Source organism: Trichosporon asahii, assembly GCF_000293215.1.
Source record: "Trichosporon asahii var. asahii CBS 2479 unplaced genomic scaffold scaffold00051, whole genome shotgun sequence".
NCBI lineage: Eukaryota > Fungi > Basidiomycota > Tremellomycetes > Trichosporonales > Trichosporonaceae > Trichosporon > Trichosporon asahii.
In genome coordinates this window covers 139,132-158,228 of record NW_014040873.1, presented here as the reverse complement: position 1 = coordinate 158,228, position 19,097 = coordinate 139,132, and the positions used below count along the sequence as shown (strand labels likewise).

At 58.7% G+C, this 19,097-nt stretch overlaps 6 protein-coding genes across 6 annotated transcripts; 3 read left to right on the top strand and 3 right to left on the bottom strand.

Moving 5' to 3' along the window:
- Nucleotides 1–232: 232 nt before the first annotated feature.
- A1Q1_02462 (NADPH reductase) lies at nt 233–3,559 on the bottom strand (the record flags this gene model as incomplete). The annotated part of the gene is made up of 1 exon (XM_014323724.1): nt 233–3,559. The coding sequence occupies one exon, from the start codon at nt 3,557–3,559 to the stop codon at nt 233–235; it is 3,327 nt and encodes a 1,108-aa protein (XP_014179199.1).
- A 5,355-nt stretch (nt 3,560–8,914) lies between these two features.
- A1Q1_02461 (uncharacterized protein) lies at nt 8,915–10,528 on the top strand (the record flags this gene model as incomplete). Its single annotated transcript, XM_014323723.1, has 5 exons — nt 8,915–9,428; nt 9,479–9,539; nt 9,583–9,960; nt 10,040–10,269; nt 10,350–10,528. 5 exons carry the CDS (start codon nt 8,915–8,917, stop codon nt 10,526–10,528), a joined length of 1,362 nt encoding a protein of 453 aa, XP_014179198.1.
- Nucleotides 10,529–10,842: 314 nt separating this feature from the next.
- A1Q1_02460 (uncharacterized protein) lies at nt 10,843–11,572 on the top strand (the record flags this gene model as incomplete). Its single annotated transcript, XM_014323722.1, has 2 exons — nt 10,843–11,066; nt 11,146–11,572. 2 exons carry the CDS (start codon nt 10,843–10,845, stop codon nt 11,570–11,572), a joined length of 651 nt encoding a protein of 216 aa, XP_014179197.1.
- Nucleotides 11,573–13,173: 1,601 nt separating this feature from the next.
- A1Q1_02459 (tryptophan synthase subunit beta) lies at nt 13,174–14,555 on the bottom strand (the record flags this gene model as incomplete). Its single annotated transcript, XM_014323721.1, has 2 exons — nt 13,174–14,445; nt 14,514–14,555. The coding sequence occupies 2 exons, from the start codon at nt 14,553–14,555 to the stop codon at nt 13,174–13,176; spliced, it is 1,314 nt and encodes a 437-aa protein (XP_014179196.1).
- A 2,632-nt stretch (nt 14,556–17,187) lies between these two features.
- Nucleotides 17,188–18,064, top strand: A1Q1_02458 (enoyl-CoA hydratase; the record flags this gene model as incomplete). Its single annotated transcript, XM_014323720.1, has 2 exons — nt 17,188–17,436; nt 17,486–18,064. 2 exons carry the CDS (start codon nt 17,188–17,190, stop codon nt 18,062–18,064), a joined length of 828 nt encoding a protein of 275 aa, XP_014179195.1.
- A 71-nt stretch (nt 18,065–18,135) lies between these two features.
- A1Q1_02457 (uncharacterized protein) lies at nt 18,136–18,950 on the bottom strand (the record flags this gene model as incomplete). The annotated part of the gene is made up of 4 exons (XM_014323719.1): nt 18,136–18,241; nt 18,311–18,613; nt 18,665–18,776; nt 18,821–18,950. The coding sequence occupies 4 exons, from the start codon at nt 18,948–18,950 to the stop codon at nt 18,136–18,138; spliced, it is 651 nt and encodes a 216-aa protein (XP_014179194.1).
- Between the last annotated feature and the right edge of the window lie 147 nt (nt 18,951–19,097).

Here is a 19,097-nt window from a genome sequence, read left to right as displayed (position 1 = left end):
TCGATGTTTTGCAAGAAGTGCCGGACGAGAAATGCGTGAAGGAGAGGGGATGAAGTTGGGAGGACGAGTTGACTCAGCTGCACGAGACACCTCACGCCGATCACTGCGCCCCCACCACCTCTCCCTCAACAGCTTCAGGATACGTGCAGTTCGTGACATCTCATTATGGCTGTTCTATGGTACATATATCAGTGTCCTAGCCTTTTACAACGCCGTCTCTCCCTTCTTCTTCTCAAAGGAACACATCCGTCTTGTACTTCTCCCTCGAGATCTCCTCCATCTTCTCCTCCGCCACCTCGGCGCTAACACCCTTGAGCTCGCTGATAATGCGGACCGCCGTCTTGCGGAGGTCGGCAGCCATCTTGGCTCCAGAGCCACAGGTGTAGAACCGCGCTCCAGCCTTGTAAAGATCCCTAAGCGCCTCGCGGTCCTCATACACCAGGTCCTGAATGTACTTCTTCGCTGGCGGAAGAGCGGTTCCCTTCAGCCCGCCCTTCTTGAAGGACGCCTGCTGGCTGCGCGACAGCACGGGGTGGAGGACAAGAACACCAGACTTGACCCACTCGCCCAGCTCGGCACCGTGCAGGAACGACGTCTCGTCACGGCACCCGAAGTAGAGGTGGGTTCCGGCGACGGGCTCGCCTGCGGCCTTCTGCGCCGCACGCTCAGCGATGAAGCCACGGAAGGGCGCGATACCGCTTCCGGCCGCAAAGAGGACGACCGGCGTGCTGGGCTCAGGGAGGTGGAAGTCGCCGCTGGACTTGACGACGCAGAAGAGCTCGTCGCCCTCGCTCAGGCCCGCAAGGTAGTTGGAGCATACGCCGAGGTACGTTCCGTTTCCGCTCTTGGACGCAGGCTTGTGGACAGTGTACGTCAACGTCGCCTCGGTCTTGCTCTCGAGCGGCGAGGACGAGATGCTGTACTGCCTGATCTTGAGCTTGGCGAGGTTGCCGAGGAAGAAGTCGAGCTCGGCACGGCAGCTGGGGACCGACTCGAGGAGCTCGAGCAGCGAGAGCTTCTTCTCCGTCACGCTGTGCGTGTAGTCGGCGTCGAGGGCGTCGATCTTCGCCTTGTCCTTGGCGTCGCTGCACATCGACGCAAGCTGGGGCAGAATGCGCTTCGCGACCGGCAGAGAGAGCTCGACATACGAACCGAACAGGTCTGCGGCGCGCACAGGCGTGTTGGCGCCGATGAACGGCATCGCCTTGTCGAAGCTGATGATCGCGTTGCCGTCGAGACGGAAGTGCTTCAGCACGCGGTCGACAGTGCTATTCGGGTTTTTCGGCAGGATGTTCAGGTAGTCGCCGGCCTGGAAGCTCTGACCGTCCGGAAGGCGAATCGTAATGTAGCGCGTCTCGGGGAGGTCGCGCTCAGCGGGGCCGATGACACGCTGCGACACAACGGTGCCAGTCGACATGTCGGCGAAGGTGCCCGACGCCGAGTTGGCAGTCGCGGGGAGGACCTTGATGCTGGGCTTGTCGGCGGTCGTGGACTTGACGTCCTTGGCGTCTTCGGTCGTGCCAAAGTGGTCCCAAAGGCGGCCCTTGAACTTCTCAAAGTCGCCGAGAAGGTCGTCGCCGGCATCGGCGAGGGAGAGCTCGAGAAGACGCTCACCGCCGAGCTCCTCGAGACGCTTGTCGACGAGAAGAGGAATGCGGTGGAACGTCTCGCTCCAGTCGCGGTGGCCCGCGCCCATGATGATGTAGCGCACGCCGGCCATCGGCTTGTCCTCCGGGTTCAGGCCGCGGAGGGACTGAATGAACTCGCGCGCGTTGTCGGTCGGCTGGCCCTCGTACGACGTCGTGCAGATGATGACCGGCGCATCCGTCGGCAGCTTGGCATCAGGGACGACGTCGTCCAGGGCACCGATGTTGATCTCGAATCCGCTCGCCTGACCTTCGGCCGCGACCTCCTGCGCAAACTCCTCGCAAGTCCCCGAGTTGGACCCGTACAGGACGTAGAGCTTGCCGCGGCGCGACACCGGTGGGGTTTTGGTACCGTTCGCCGTCGCAGCCTCCTCCTTGGTGATCGCCGCCGAGCCGAGCAGGAACTCGTTGAGCAGGTTTTGATGCCTGCCCTTGCGGGGGTATGCCTTGATGTTGAAGTTGTCCGGCTTGAGCGCGAGAGCCTGCTTCACCTTGAGGGTGTACGACGGGTCGGCGAGCTCGACGTCGAAGCGAGCCGTGATAAGCGCAAGCGCGAGGATCGCCTCCTGGATGGCGAAGATGCGTCCGACGCAAGCACGCGCGCCGTTGCCGAATGCCTTCCACGCGTTGGGCTTCTTGGGGAAGCCTTCGAAGAAACGCTCCGGACGGAAGTCGGCCGCGTCCTCGCCCCACGAGGCAATGTCCTGGTGGACGTTCTCGACGACACAGCTGATCTGCTTGCCGTGAGGAACGTAGTAGCCGCCAGGTAGAATCTCGCCGTTCGGGTTCTTCGGCTTGACGCTAAACGCGGGGACGGGCGAGTGAAGGCGGAGGGCCTCCTTCAGAATGGCGTCAATGTAGGGGAACTGGGAAGGGTTCAGCTTGAGGTAGTTTCCTCCCACGGCGGCGATGGCCGCGTCCGACTCCTCGCGCGCCTTTTGGTAGATGCGGGGCTGCTTGAGCATGTAGTAGAGCGCGAAGGCTAGCGTACTCGACGTCGTCTCGTGGCCGGCGATCAAGAAGGTGACCATCTGGTAGCGGATGTTCTCATCCGAGAGCGCCTCGCCAGTCTTAGGGTCACGGTCGTTGATCATGTTGTTCAGAAGATCGTTCGCATCCGGGTCGGGGTTCGCACGACGGTGCGCAACAACCTCGTCGCAGGTCGCCCAGAGCTTATGGATCGTGTCCCAGTAGCGGGCGTTCTCCTTGTAAAACAGCTTGTTCAGGAACGCCGGGCGGAATGCGCGGTGCCCGGAGCCGCGCAGAAGCTCGAACATGCCCTCCACGAACGGGTGGAGCGTGTCAGAGTGGAACGAGTTGAACCTGTACTTGAAGGAGCACCATCCGATGGTGTCGAACGTCAGGCGGGTGAAGTGGTTAGCAGCCTCGAACGGCTGTCCGGCATGGCACTCCCAGTAGATCAACATCTGGGAGGCGATGTCGAGCATGCCGGCCTGCATTTTTCTAATGGGAATCGGACCAAAGGCAGGGACCAGAATGCGGTGGGCGATGTCCCAGTTGTTCTCCCACGAGAAGGCGGTGAAGAGTCCGTCGCCTGCATAGTTGCGGACATCCTGGAGCGCCTTCGAGATGTACTTCTCAAACTTGGCCTCATTACAGATGAAGTCGCACATCTCCTGGCTCGCAACAACAAATGTCTGGTTTCCGAGAACGTTCATCTCAAACGCCGGTCCCATCTTGTTCACCAGTACTCGAATCGAGTCCTGGATCTGCGTCGAGTCGATGTCGAGAAGGTTGCCGATGATGGGGTAGTAGGGTGGCCGCGGCCATGGGACGATGCCACGGTGGTTAGGCGGGAGGGCTTCCTCATCGTCCTTCTTGCGGTCAAGCGACATCAGCGCCTGCAAATCTTGCGCCGACGGCGGCGACACCATGGCAGAGACATCGGCCATGGTCATAAAGTCTTCGGTGACGGCCGCGGTCGAGGGTATTCAGGCACGGGTCAGGCGAGGTTGTAGTGGAGGCGAAGAGATCTGCGGTGGACGGGGGGCGATTGCTGACGAGAGTAAGAGAATGTTGTCAGACAAGAAATGAGATGAGAGTTAACAGTCGTGTCGGTCTGTCACGAACAACAGAATGAGAGGGAGAGAAGCGTCGAGATATGAGGGGATCGAGACAAAGGAGGGCAGGCAATGAGGGAGGTGGCCAGGACAGGTCGGATATAACATTCGCGGGGTGCGATTGGAGGTGTCTGCGTAAGAATGTCTGTGCGTCGGGCTACTCCTACGGCGGCGTGCTTGCTCTCGTCATGGCCCAGCCATGGCTGCCCGGTGGTTCCTTGGTTCCTAGCCCTGGCAGTCCTGCTGATGACTATCGTGCTGACGATCATCGCATGCTCACGCTCCAGCGAAGGCAGACCGCTGGCCCATGGCCGAGCAACGCATTCCTCACCGCCCGAACCCCGATCAAACCCCACTTTCTGCTGCTCTTTTCATCAGGAGATCAGGACAGTGCCCAATTACTCGGCAAACCTTAAGTTGCCGACGGTACAGGCAACGGGCGATCTCCGCTGTAAGCCCTCCAGCTTCCGTCCCAGAAACTGCTACGGCAACTAAGAGTTTGCACAAAGCACTACAACCTGCAACGCGTTAGATCGAGGAGGCCGGGATCCGGTCGGCGTGTCCGGCACAAGCTTGCAGCCTTTGGTTTAGTCGCTCCTCGCGCCTCGCGGCAACTAAAACGTTGGCTTTATTGAAAGTCAGCCATGTTTCGAATTTCGAAGCAGCCAGGCATGACACTAAGGCAACTCTTACTCGGCCATCGTCCTCGGGCGTCACCGACACGGACATTTCAGCGGCGTACACCTGCCATGGCGTGTGGGCTATTTGGTGGATGCAGGATGCGGGCAACTGTGCAGCAGCACACCAGTGTAACAGCGAACCAGTGTACGTGCATATCCCATGACCCCTCATGGGATTAAGTACCAGCCTCCTCCACCTTTTGGACGACGCCGAGCACGTTCAGCCCCAACATCGCGACAGTGCACACCTGTGGGGTGTCGGTCACCTACCAACTTCGTGAAAATGCAAAAACTTCTCGTCACCGGGCTCTCAAGGAGCGACTAACCTTCCGATCCGATTGCAGGTTTCAGAGTGCTTCTCGGCCGTACGCAAAGTTCACGCAGCACATTCAATCTGATCTTCGCGTCGACCTGTGCACGAGCAAAGCAGTCACATTGCAGCGTCGCACTCCAGCGATCGCGAGTACGTCTCGGCGGCGACTTGCTGGACCTGGCTATCTGGTGCTGGGACCGGTGTTGGGGGCCAGGGCAGGACGGACATTAGGTCAGGAATCCAGGGCCTGTACCCCAGGTTCTGTCTCCAGTTTCCCCAGCCAGGTCTCCAGCTGGGGTTGTGGCCAGGTGCTCGCCAGGTGCACGCCAGGTGCATCCAGGTCCGGGCCAAGGAGTATATTGCATTAAGGTTAAAGCTAGTCGTGTTTTTGCGATGTTGTGGGTGAGCGACTTTTTTTCAGACACGCAAGCAATCATGCTTGCTGTGCGTCCCCGTCAGGCCCGTCTCCGAGACGGGAGAAGCATTTGCCCGGCGAGTGCAAGGTACCGGCCGTCGATGCCAGCGAACTGGGCAAGGCACGTCCGAGAGCTTACTGCCAGTCTGGCGAGTATCGCGAGCACAAGAGGTGGGGGCCGATAACTCGGGCTGTTAATTGCATCCAGCGGTTCATGATCCGTCAGCGCTCCGCCCGCAATCGGGACCAAGGCTCACATGGCTATTAAATCTCGTGCTGTGTGCCGGCCAAGCTGTCGGGCCACTTCACTGCGTTCCGGAGGCTTGGAAAATAGACGTTGGTGCACAAGACACGGCTGCTCGAAGCCGCTACAGTCGATCTACTCGCTGGCCGACGGCTAGAAGCCTGCTTGTATGCTCACGCGCCAACGTCGCGGAGAAGCCCGTATAGTGCGGGGTGACCTGAGGGTCCAGGGGTGGCCACCCGGAATCTGAGAAACTCATTCTGCGCGCCAATTCAGAACAATCTTCGGAATACTGCATGCCGGCACCATCTACCCCTGGGTAGCAGCCCCTGCGGCAGCAGACGTCCCCGTAGTTGGAAAGCCTCTTAGCCAAGAGAGTGGTACCTCCCAAGAAACTCTCGGTACTGCCCCAATATTACATCGGTGCACAACTATGGAGTACGTGCGATTCGTGCACCGGAACCGATGGCAGTGTTGTTGCTCGGGGAGAGGTCTGTCACTCCATGCAGGTCACCGACTATCGTTTGCACTGTGCGAAGTGCCTAGAAGATGCGCCAGAAGTTGGCCTCGTTGCGAAATTCGAAAACACGCATCCGCGCCAATCTTTCATTACTCCACTGCACCGAGATCGTACCTCGCCGCGGTTCGAAGCATGACCGGCCAGTATGCTGGGCAGCGTGGCAACGTCAACTAGGCGCTAGCACCGTTCCACCGGAATCTCGATGATCCACACCAGTGTCACACCAATATAGCTCAGCTCACCGGGCCCCGGGTTCGGTCCACTACCCCATGTTTCGTCGACACCATCGCGTTGCGCTATCGATATTGCTGCGTGGGGGCTGACACCGAAATCCGGCGCCCCCGCGCATCTCCGGCACGCCCCCGCTTACCCCAGGTTGACCCCGGCACGCAGGCGCGCTCGGCATGCGCAAGGATGTCGTAGTGGCCGCAAGTTGCCCCGCAGCCGGCTGTCGCTGCCGGATGCGAGTGACTGCCGGTGGCGCCTGAATAGCGCGCGGAATGCGTTGGCGCAAACCCGCACGCCCGCGCGCCTCGCATTGTGGAGTGGAACTCTGCATCATGGGAATCAGGTGGCTTGTTCATCGGCCTTGGGTACGTTGGATATCGGCGTTGTGCATCGGTGTGGAGAACCGATGAGATTGCGGGGTAACACAGTCCGATGTCACCGGACTGCCCGTCGGCCTCAAACGACTCACGAGGGTGAGAGCGTCTCCGGTTTGAGGCCCGTTGACGGAGGCGAGCTTGCTGCGAGCTTGGCTTTGTGTAAGGACATGCTGGGATTCAACGAACTAATCTGCTGACCGAGTTGGAAGTGCATCGGAATACCGGGAGCCGCTGACCAGCAACTGCTATGAGCACAGGTTGGGGACTGCCATGGGGATCACCGACACCCCAAACGTTAACACTTCCCCAACATCTTATCAAGCAGCAAGCATGGCCGACAACATGGTCGACGGAAGCGAGCACAAGCGGTGAACTCATGTTTGGTCGATTGATTGAGGAGTTGACCGAGTTGGATATGCGCAGGATGATCGGGTGCCGCTGACAGAAGGAGTGCTTTGAGGTTCACGTCAGGCACTGCCACTGAGACAACCAAACTCAACATCGGCGCGACGACGTTGAGCTGCAACTAATCCCTCGTGAGCTTTGAGTATGCACTGTTCTCACGATCGACAGGATGAACAGGCGCTAGGGCGCTAAACGTACAACTTACATCCATCGTCACGTTTGGTTCGTCCCCGAGTCTGATCAAGATCTTAGTTGCGAATCACTTCCTCCTGTCCTCGCCTGTCGTTTGAGCATTAGCTTCTCTTCAGCAAAGTCCAGGACATTCTTCTTGCATGTTCATCCAGCCCCTTCGGCTGACTCCTCACTTCAGCTCTTCGACTCCGGCGGCACCAGCTCGGGCGGGACAAAGCAAGAGTCTCTTACAGCAGTGATCCGCGCCTTGCAGCCTCAGGTGATAGAGGGTCATCGCGTAGGGACACGAGACAGCCCACTTTGATGGCGCTAATATCCTCGAATCCTTACTCCGATCTCTTGCCGTCCTCTGCACGCAGTACTGGCTCCCTCTCCGCCCTTCCCAAGCCTTACGCAGCCGCTCTCATCTTCTCCTTCGACTCACCAATTTGATTGGAGTTCCCATTGACCACAATAGCAGTCCACTTTCTGCACGGGCTAGGTTCGTCCCTTAGGGGAGGCGGGGAAGAGCACCCACCAGTCATCACACGTGGGAGCCAAAGCCCGTGGTACTCACGACGTCGCACCGCTCTTCGCTCGTGAGCGTCCCCATTCTCTATGAGGGTCGTGACACAGAGCACGAGCCATCCTTATCCCTCTAAAGTGCTACGGCTATGGGGTAGGAGTGGAGCGCAGAAGGCTGGCAGGCAGCTCAGCCAGCCTCGGATTTGTCGGTCATTCCCAACTCCATTACGGCCGCGTCGTGGCCCGCGTCATGGCTGTCCCGCTGCACCACTTTGGCAAGCTTTTGCAAAGGATGTCGGTGTCCCTGCATGAGTGCAAGATGCCTCAGGGTGGCTTGCTACACGGAAATGAATCGTTAGGCTGGACGAGGCGATCCTATGCGTAAACACGCGGAGGGATCGCAGAAAAACATGTAATGCTGACCGCCCACTTGAGTTCCTCATGCGCCCGCAGCGCCCACCCTATTTTGAGCCTGACCGTGCAACTCTGTGCCATCGGATACGGGAGCTGCGTCGGAAGCTGAGCTTATCGTGGGCAGAGAAGCAACTCACCAGAGTGCTACGCTACGAATGCAGCGTCATCGTGTCGTCCTAGCTTTGCAGGGTTAAGGGACGGACGGCTCTTCGATCTGCCTGCCGCAGTACCTCACGAAAGGTGACTAACCGCTCGCCTCCGAGCTCCGAAACTCCACCTATATCGTGGGCTTGGAATTCCCGTTGCGCAGGCCAGCGAGGCCCCTCAAGACACCTACATGTAGGCCACCCACAGATAGAGCCCGACAAAAAGGCGAACCATCTTTGCATCGCCTGGGCGAGGTCCTCAGTCTGACTATTGCGATGGAAACTAGGTGACATCCCCGCCGACACAAAGTTCCCTCCTCATAGCCGGAAAACTTCCGCACTGATATGCCTGTCTGTATGATTCCCACGAACCCTTGCCCTTCCCTTCCGGCACGCGAGCTTTAACGACTCCTGGCCTGAACGTCCACCCAAGGTGGACCTGGACGACTGCGAAATGTGCTTGGCGCGAAGTTAGCGCCAGATCGACCCCCAGTCCATACCACCCTCAACCCTTTCTATCGATGTGTTACTCACCGCGGCTGTCCTCCAGTTCCCGCCTGGGGTTATGTTCCGATGCGGCTGCGATTAACCTGCATGGACAAGCAGACTACTGCGTTGAGGAGACTCTCGGTGGAAAGCTTAAGAGAGCAGAGATCCATTGCTTACACTCTTCTTCCAGACTTCATTTCCTTCGTTGCTCCCAAACATTCACAATCGAACCAACACACGCCCCTACAGCCACCAACAACATGGACAAGTCGCGTCCTCAAACGAAGATTTCCAAGTCAGCCAAAACTACTCATCACTCTGAGCGTAAGCTGCGGGTCCCTATCTCTTCCCGCAAGATTTGTCGTCCCTACGAGCGACCCCAACCTAACAGACCTGACACACCGCGACCTCCCAGATGGGCAAGCACGTCTTCAGACGTCCAAGGAGCACCTCAGCGACTACGACGCAGCAAATCGGAGGTATGGTCTTCTAGCACAGCGAAGGCCTTCTTGCAGTCTCTCCAAGACAGCTGCCCCACTTCCACGTCCCAGTGCAAAGTTGGCTCGGTGGCCACCAGCGACTCACCCGACTCACCGTTTCTCGTCCCCAATCTCCCCCTCCCACGTGTGGCAGGTTCTTCCGGCAATCCCAAGACATCACCGGCAGACGATAGAGCTCTGAGTTCACCTTCTCTGCCATCTTCTTCCCGCTCCGAGGTCCTTGGGGAGCTTTTCCACATCAAGTGCACTCTTGGCAAGACCTCGCAAGGGGCCAGTAAACGTTCGCAGCATGGTTTATTGCCGGCCATTGATGATTGCCCATAGATGCATCCTGGTTCATGTTGGAAATCGATGCTTATTGGTTCAAGAAAGGGGAGAAGCGGCAGTGCGTGTTGGTCCGTGGAGTGTTTGGGCGATGTCGATGTCAGTTGGGGCGAGAAGGGCGCTAGTGGTGGCGATCACACCTGGTCCCGTCGCGCACACGTACAGTACACACACACACAACATCGCAAGCTTGAACTCGCCCTTTCTCTTTCTCTTCTCTTCTTTGCTTCTGCGCAACTCCTTCATCACCTTTCATTCGCCATGGTCAAGCAGGAGCCCTCGTCTCCTCCCGATGGGTCTATCGGAGGTCTTAGCGCAGTTGACAGCAATAATCGACCCGACATTGAGATCATTCTCAAGGACAACGAGCTGTCTGAGCGTGTGATTACTGTCACTCACTACACCTCCACCGGAAGCAAGTCTACGGTTTCCCTCAACGCGTCAACCGACAGCGACGCTCAAGTTACCTGCGGTGCTTTGCAGTTAGTGACGTGTTGCTCAGCTGAACCTCAAGATGTTCTGCTGTCCAAACTGTCCCGTAGTCTGTAAGCTAACTTCTAGCATCCTCTTGACGAAGAGCGTCGGTTCCCGCAACAACTCTGTGAACTCTTTTGACATTTCATCTGCGACTTTCCCCAGCGATCACCAGTCCGATATCGCCACCTCGGGAGCCCCTTCCCACGTCTCAGCTCAGCGTCCCGCCGCCCTTTCCACCAGCTCTCGGGTCAGCCCCAAGGCTCTCGCCATTGGAGGCTCTGCTTCCAAGAGTACCAGCGAGAACAAGCTGGGGAGTCTAAGATCACGGTCATCATGCAAGACTACAAATTCCAGTCGGAGCATATCAAGGCTAAGCGCTCCGACCGCGTTGCAGATGTCCTCCAACGTTACGCCGAGACCAAGGGATTGAACTACGACAGCCTCAGCGTCGTGAACCACTCCGGCGAGGCTGTGTCTCTTGATACTCGTCTTGGCACCATAGTCAAACGCTACATTCGGACTCACAGCTTCCAAGTTGTTGACGCCGACAATCTCCCTGACGCAAACCCCTAGTCGGACTACGATTCGGACGCCTAGGTCCTCTGTTCATGATGATACCTCGCACACACTCTGTAGCATATAGTCGGAGGAAACCGTTGACGCATGCATGTACTGTGCAGAACAGTCTGCGGTCACTCGCCCGTACAAATCTGGGACTGGCCGCCGTGGCACTGGGCTGCGCTGATCCCTTCGATCCCTTCACTGATGCGTCGCGACGGTGGCAAATCTCGCTGTCACCTGCGCCCTTCGATTCTCCGCTTCAACCTTCACTCTCTACCACAACTACGCATCAACCCTCTCACGACTCTTCTCAAGCATCAATCATCATGAGCGCTGCTGGCCCCCCGTCCAAAAGGGTCAAGCGTGAGCGTGAAGATGATACTCCTGCCACCACCATCCCCGGCACTCCCGACATGAGGATCGACTTCAAGGACAACAACGCGGCTGAACGCGTCATCACGATCACCCACTCTACTCCGTCCAACAATGATAGCTTCACCTTTGTCTCGTCCACGGCCAGTGGTCTTACGGTCAAATGCGGTAAGCTTCGGTGAGTGCATTCCTCCTTTTCAGTGAGCCTGCAAGGCCCAGCGAGTCTTTCCTGCCGCCAAGCTTGACTGACAGTGCAGTATCCACATTGTCAATGAAGAAGACGAAGCCAGACCTCATGCGGTCAATATGCACCCTCTGGCTCCCCATGTGCCCGCCAGCCCGGCCCGCCCCCTCGTCCCAAACTTGCGTCCAAGTCTTCCGACCCCTACATTTTCAGTCTCCCAGCCCCCCGCCGACCACAACGCTCCTGCCGACCGAACTACTTCCGGTCGTAAGACTGTGAAGCGCCAGGCCGTTACCAGTATTCTTTCCACCCCGTCTGCTTCCAGGGCCACCGCCATGCAACACGTGGCCGTGGAGGTCGTCGTCCGCGATTACCAGAATTCTCCCACCGAGCTCAAAGCCGAGCGCACTACCCGCATTGGAGAACTCATCCAACGATATGCAGATAAGAAAGGGCTGAACGCTGAAACGTTGAGGTACAACTCCAGAATGTGGCTGTAACTAACAATGCAGCTTCCACGACACCTTTGGAAAGAAATACCTTCCAGAGACACGCTTGGGCTCCATTGTCGAGCGTCACTTCCATTTCACCTGCTTCTATGCCAAGAGCAGCGATGACCCCGAGTATAATCCTTTCTCAGATTACGAGTCAGACGTAGACAAGCCGAAGAGGGCGAAGGCTCGTCGCAGTTGACAACACCAATGACCCGCCGACATTCCAATCGAAACCCTTGTTCAATATTACCTCAAAAGACACCCAGTAGGCGACCTCCACACTCAGAGTCGCACAATGCACGCAGTGCAAACGTTATAGACACATGCAGGTCCAGAGCGGACAAAGTGTACGATCTGTTGCGAGCGCCCATGACTCAAATCCTGAAGCTGCTTCGATACAGAAGGGTGCGATAGTGGCGTGAGCGACACTAAATGGTAGAGTGAGTGGAAAGCTGGAGTGCCGCTGCATGGTCAGTACTGTCGAGAGAAACGCATGGCAATCCGTAGAGCCTGCATGATTCCAACGATACGGCGGAAACCAGGACTCCAATGCGAATGTTGACCGAGCCCAGAAGTCAGTGACTGTTCCGAGTGAGCACAGTAGAGGATGGTGTCAAAGAGCTTCCTCCGAGCTGGAGTGCAGGATACCCATGCTCTGGTACGGTCGCAGCCTTAAGGTGTGCTCTTCATCGATGCTCCACAAGCCTTTCATCCTTCGACCGCCCGAGCTCGGACAACAACGCTGTTCCGCTGATGCACTCGTGCGCGAGAGAGAATTCTCATGTGAAGGACTGGTCAACATAACAGATGTTTCCAGAATCATTTCGTTAGCGTTCAGCAGCGTCAGTGCCAACAGTGCCGACGAGCAAGACAGTGTGACTCGCCCATCGAGCGAAGGGTTGACCGTGGGAATTGGTGAAACTAGCGGAGGCGTCCTCCGAGCCCGGGCAGTTTTTGAAAGTCCAAAACTTGTCGAAAACTCGTCCGGCGTCAGTGGTGCCTGGATCCGGGAGTCCAGGCCGGCCGGCTTCGAGCACAACGGCACAAGCTAGCGTGAGGGCGCAGGCCGCGACCAGGGCGGTGACGTTCGCGAAGAGGGGCGCAAGGGCGCAATCGTGAGACCGCGCTAGTTGCTATCAGCGCCTATCTAGCTGAGGCGCCGGTCACTCGGCCAATTCCTGATAACTGGTGCTCTCAGCGTCTTGATCTTTCTGATGGCGAGATGTGTGATGTTGAACTCGTAGGGAGCAGCCCCGTCGCTCTTGGTGGCCCAACAAGGTGGAGGCAGGTCATGTGACCTGCCCGCCCCCACTTCAATTAAGCGTGGTTTTGCCGACGGCCCAAACCAAAATCGTGAACCTGAGCTGCCGACCCGAGCTCCGGTTGACGGCCCTTCCGACCTCGCTGTTTGCCTTCCGCGCTTCCACACCGACACAACAGCGCAACAAGTGGGTTCGGAGGCAGACCAAGGGGGATATGCACGTCATACTGCATGCTAAGCTACTATTATCTACACACTGTGGCGCCTCGTGAAAGAATACTGATGAAAAAACCCATTATCCGCTTCTCTTCTTGTCGTCCAGCTGTTTCGTTGCGTTTTCTGAGCTCTAGAGAGCCTGCTCGAACTCCAGAACGTGCGGGAACTCATTTACAATATAATCAGTGTCTTTGTCTCCGCGACCGGAGAGGTTGACAAGGATAGTCTCGTCCTTGGGCATGTTGGGAGCGTTGCGGATAGCCCAGGCAACGGCGTGGGAGGACTCGAGCGCGGGGATGATACCCTCGAGGCGGGTGAGCTTCAGGAACGCGTCGACCGTCTCCTTGTCGGTAGCCGACTCGTAGTTGACGCGGCCGATGTCCTTGAGGTAGGAGTGCTGGGGTCCGACACCCGGGTAGTCGAGACCAGAGGCGATGGAGTGGACGGCAGACGGCTCTCCCTTGTCGTCCTCGAGAACGTAGCAGGCCATGCCGTGGAGGACACCAGGCTTGCCCTTGGTGAGCGTAGCCGCGTGCTTCTCCGGGACGTCGACACCGTGACCAGCGGGCTCGACTCCGACGAGGTCGACCTCGCGGTCCTCGAGGAAAGCGCTGAAGATACCCATGGCGTTGGAGCCACCGCCGACACAAGCAACGACGTGGTCGGGGAGCTTGCCGTACGCCTTCTGGAACTGCTCGCGGGCCTCGCGACCGACAACAGACTGGAAGTCACGGACCATGGCGGGGAAGGGGGCGGGGCCGACGACGGAGCCGATGGCGTAGATGTAGTCGGTGGGGTTCTTGAGGTACTCCTGGAAGGCCGAGTCGACGGCCTCCTTGAGGGTGGCCTGGCCGAAGGTGACGGGGACGAGCTTGGCACCGAGGAGGCGAATCTTGGTGACGTTGGGGTGCTCCTTCTCAATGTCGACCTGGCCCATGTGGATCTCACAAGGGATGCCGACGAGAGCGCAAGCAGTCGCGAGAGCGACACCGTGCTGGCCAGCACCAGTCTCGGCGATAACCTTCTTCTTGCCCATGAACTTGGCAAGGAGCGCCTCACCGAGACAGTGGTTGATCTTGTGCGCACCGGTGTGGTTCAGGTCCTCACGCTTGAGGTAGATCTGGGCACCACCGAGCTTGTCGGACAGGCGGCGGGCGTGGAAGACAGGCGAGGGGCGGCCGGTGTAGGTCTGCTGGAGGAGCTGGAGCTCATCCTGGAAGTCCTGACGCTTGGTGATCTCCTCGTAGGCCTTGGCAATGTCGTCCATGGCCGCCTTGAGGTCAGGGGGGATGTGCGAGCCGCCGTACTGGCCGAAGTAGCCCTCGGCGTCGGGCATGGGGCCGAGCGTGATGTCCTGCTTCGTCATCTGTTCGTCAGCGATGGCCGGAGAGAGGGTGCTCCGCTGAGCTGAGCTCGAGCAGGAGGCGTCGAGCGTGGCCCAGCGATGAGCCGGTGGCTGAGGTGACTCACGTTGTCTGATGTGCTAGTTTGGTTGATGGGGGAGGGAGACATGAGGCGCTGGAGGGGTGCGTATAAGACTAGTGCGAGATAACAGCTAGCGTTGATGGGATGGCAGGCGAGTCGACAGCAATGCGCAGAAAAGCGAGCCGCAAGGCGAGGCAGGCACCCACGCCCAGACAAGCGCGGCCCTCGCGTCCCCTGCCCCTCGTGCCCTCCCCTCCCCCTCTCTGCCTGTGCGGGCAGCGGAGAATCCTGTCGGACATGCTTAAAGCCGGTCTCTCATTGCTCCATGCGCGTTAGGGCCCCGCATGTTCTCCAGCTGAAAAGGCCACACCTCATTTTCGTGATACTCCCCACCGAACAGATTGCCCTCTCATCCTCTTGGGTTTGCGGACCGGGGCTGCGGCCGAAGAGGGGCGATTGCCCTGGCCGCGTTCCTGGAGATCGAACAAAGCTACGATGCGCGTGATGTGGACGAGTGGGTGCAGGTCGGTGTGTGCGATGCCGCCCCGGCAGCATTAAGCTTCTCACCTGTCACCTTTCCACCCGCTTGGCAGCAGTGATGCTGCGCACGCTGCCCGCACTCCGATATCGGCGTCTCGGCCTCCTCCGAGCGAAGCGACGCTACGCTCGCCACGACGACGTCTAGTTCCAGCCGGACTGCTGCAACACGAAACTGAGGCAAAGAGCAGTGCATCACCCTGGCGCGAGCTGCCTCTGACGGCGTCTGGTTGGTCCGCCCCTGCAGCTGGGGTCTGTGCCGCCCAGCCTCTCTCCAGCCTTTACCCAGAACAGCAAGTGTGCAGCGGTGGGAGCGCCGACCGGCACCCTTGGACTCATCGCTAGGTCATGCCAAGCTCGTCAGTGTGCTGCTCCACGTCGCGCATGCCCAGCGTGCTCGATCAACGAGCCCCACGGGACACTTGAGGCGCCGGTGTCGGCACAAACAGTCCTCGTGACCAAGAGAACGCCGCAGGTACTTTCCGTAGCGCCTTTAACGGTTTCATGTGAGCTAGAAAACATTGCAGTCGCCGACACCGCGACTGGATTCTCCACGGGGATCCCGGATTGCTATATAATGGTGTTGTTCACGTGAAGTGTGCCCCGCACGGTGTTCGCTCCGCAAGCCACTTCATGCCCGCTCACCGCTCCTTGATTGACGTGGTGAGTGGGCTCCCGCGCTCCTTGGGGCACCAGGATGCAGCGGGCGCCGAAGGGCTCTAAGTGCTGGCCAGGCGCAGAAGCAGGAGGGAGACGCGATCAAAACAGGGTCAGTCATCCCTGCTCGGATCTCACGCTGGAGATGCCGCGGAGGCGCCGGCGGCACCACGGCGCGACGCGTGCACGTGAGGTTTCGGATGTCTTGGCATCGACGACGTCGAACAGGAGCGCAGCGATAGCCCGGCACCTTAGAGCGACTGCAGGGCTGCGGCATGTGGAAAGGTGCGGAGACGTAACCTGTTGTGATGCCGTGGTTTCGGGTTGTCACCGATCGCAGATGTGGCTTGCAGTTCCAAGTTGCGATCTGGACCTTCGAAAAGCTGTTTCTCACACTTCCAACGGAGGCGGGTTGTTCTCCACCCTTCTCTGGATTGTGAGCGTGCGTCGCAATGTCGATGTCACACGGCCCGCGCGATGAGTTTCGCTGGAACCACCGCGGAGGCGCCGACAGATGCGGCACGTGAGGCGGGGCCTCGCCTATTCAATCTCGTTGACGAGAAGCAGGAGCATTCAGAGTGACCCACGGGGCCCTGTGGAGTGTTGTTATCGCTCTCATCTGCATTCCTCGTCTCGTCAGTTGTCTGTTTCGTCGTAGGAAGCGGGTCGGGATCGGTACCGTCGGCGTGGCCGCTGTTCTCGAGTGCCTCGTGATTGGGCGAATAGGATGAGGTCGGATGGGCTATCGAATCAACGACACAGCGACTCTTTGAGCTTTCCTCTTGACTTTGCTTTCTGCTGTCTTACATCCTCCGTCTTACGCCGCGTCTTCGTTCCATCTCCCCCTTCTGCAGATGACTCCACTTCGACAGCACTGATTTCCCGCCTCGTAACGGGAAAGCAGTCTGCTGGACGTGTGGGGATGGGTGATGACTACTTTGCATTTACTCATCCCATATAAAGCCAAGCACTCTTCTTCACACATGACTCCCCCTCGGCTGTCACCTCTCACGAATTATTGCTCCTTTCGGGCGCCAGGCATTCTGCGCATGAGATCGGTGAACTGGTTAGGAGGCTAGTTGTGAACACGAGGTGCGTCCTTTCCGCCGGAACGGACACCGAGCCATCTCCATCGTTCCCAGCCTGTTCTCACTGTAAGAAGAGACCGGGCGCCGATGATTGTGCATGCGATAGAATGCCGAGCACACTGGGCGCTGGGTCCCGAGCATGATGTATGCTGCGGAGTAACATTACAGAGTGGAGAAAAGCGTCGGTGGACGACGCCGAAAACCGGCCCCGCACGCAGCCGCCCACTATCTCTTGGGGGTGGCCGGGGTTAGATAGCCGGTGCCAGGTCGGCAATGGCCGAAGACACCGTACACTGGGCGTCGTCGTGCCCACTCCTCTCCGCACTGCGCTAGCTCATAGCACATAACATCCTTCTCACTCGTGCAACCCATCCCTCCCCTCTCGAGCATACTCCATCGTCTCGACTACACTAACGCCATCGAGAAGAAGAGATACAATGCCGGCCCACCCGTACTCGACCCCGCCCGAGATCAAGGACGACATCGTCGTCCTCTCGTACCCGCTCCCCCATGTCCTGCACGTTGCCATGAACCGCCCCAAGGCGCTTAACGCCATGAACGCTGAGCTGAACCAGGCCCTGAACGCGACGTTTGACTGGTTTGAGAGCGAGCCCGAGCTGCGCGTGTGCATTCTCGGCTCGACGAACAGGAAGGCGTGGTGCGCCGGTGCGGACCTCGTCGCCTGGGTAAGTGACCTCCGTTGAGAACGCGCACAGTTGGCTAACGTTTCCATAGCAGGAGAAGGGCAAGTCTACCGGCGACATCCTCAAGGCCGGCTTCGGTGGTATCGCCGAGCGCTTCACGAAGAAGCCCATCATCGGCGCCATCAACGGCTACGCTCTCGGTGGAGGATCCGAGATGACCGTCAACCTCGACCTCGTCGTTGCTGGCGAGACCGCTACTTTCGGTTTCCCCGAGGTCAAGCGCGGTGTCTCTGTTCTCGCTGGCGGTGTGCCCCGCTTCGTCCGTCTTGTCGGCCACGCGCGCGCCATGGAGTGCGTCCTGACGGGCCGCAACATCCCCGCCCGCGAAGCGCTCGGCATGGGTATGATCAACGCCGTCGTCCCCGACGACGAGGTGGAGAAGAAGGCACTCGAGATTGCGGGCGCGATTGCCGAGAACTCGCCCGACTCTGTCGTTTCGCTCATGTACGGCGTCCGCATCGCGAGCGAGGTTGGAAGCGTCTCGATTGCGCAGAAGCTCTTCGCCGACTCGCCCCAGGTCCGCGCTCTCTACAACGGCAAGAACATCAAGGAGGGCCTGCTTGCGTTCAAGGAGAAGAGGAAGCCGAGGTGGGAGGGAAGCAAGCTCTGAGCTGCTCCAGGCTGCAAAAGGTTGTATGAAGATAAGGATGCATGGTGCGTGTCTGAAGCTTGCTGAACTGGTCAGGGAGATGCGGTGCCCAGTGCCGAGATCTGAATGGGTGACTCAACGACGGCGAGAAGCTCAAACTGATCAATGCCGGCGGGAGCGATGTCCGCAACCCGCGAACTGGGGTCAAGCAGACGCCCAGCATAGATGAGGCTGAGATCAGCTAACGGGCAAGACCAAGCAGCTTACCGGTATGTCGCGTTCTCTTCGCTGGCCGACACTTGCATAGCGTAGCCCTCAGCAATGCGCAATAGCCTCGCGCGTCCGGTAACCGTACACCTGACACTCTTGCCGTCCACATTGCGAATGACGATTCTGATCTTGCCGTTCGCGCTCGTGCGCCCAGTACTGAGAGCCGATGGGGAAGGATGGTTGGCCGGTGCGACAGACAGGACGATATCTGAGGACGCATCCCATGGCTCGAAATCAACGCGACGAGTCATGATGATATTGGCGAGAGTGCTTTCGGGCGCGACGGCGCCGAAAGGTGTACTGATACTGGGTTCGTCAGCTATACTGCACTGGTCGAAGCTGGACACACACCGCAGGTCATACTCGGCCTTGTTCAGGTGCTGCCATGTCGCACCAAGCTCCATGATAGTCATCGACGGTGTAGCTTCGACGATAACACTGGAGTCGGGACCACACAGCTCAACTCGAAGCACTGGGATCAGCTCCAGCTCGCAGTGCGAAGCGTACGACCGAGTTCCGCATGGGAGTAAAGGTACTCGTCGCCGACCAGAGTGGAGTCGTCGGAGGTAAGGTCCATGTCCGACGCAGGGGAGGGCTGGGAAGCTTGCGGCCGTCGAGGACGCGAGGGCGAGGACATGGTGTGCTTGCGGTTGTGGAAGATGAGAAGAGTAATGAGGAGGCGAGTAGGGCGGCAAAAGTCTGACGGCGTACGGAGTCACATGAGGCTGTTGATCGCCGGCGCCGATCACACACGAGTAAGACGTCTGTCATTCAACTGACTCCG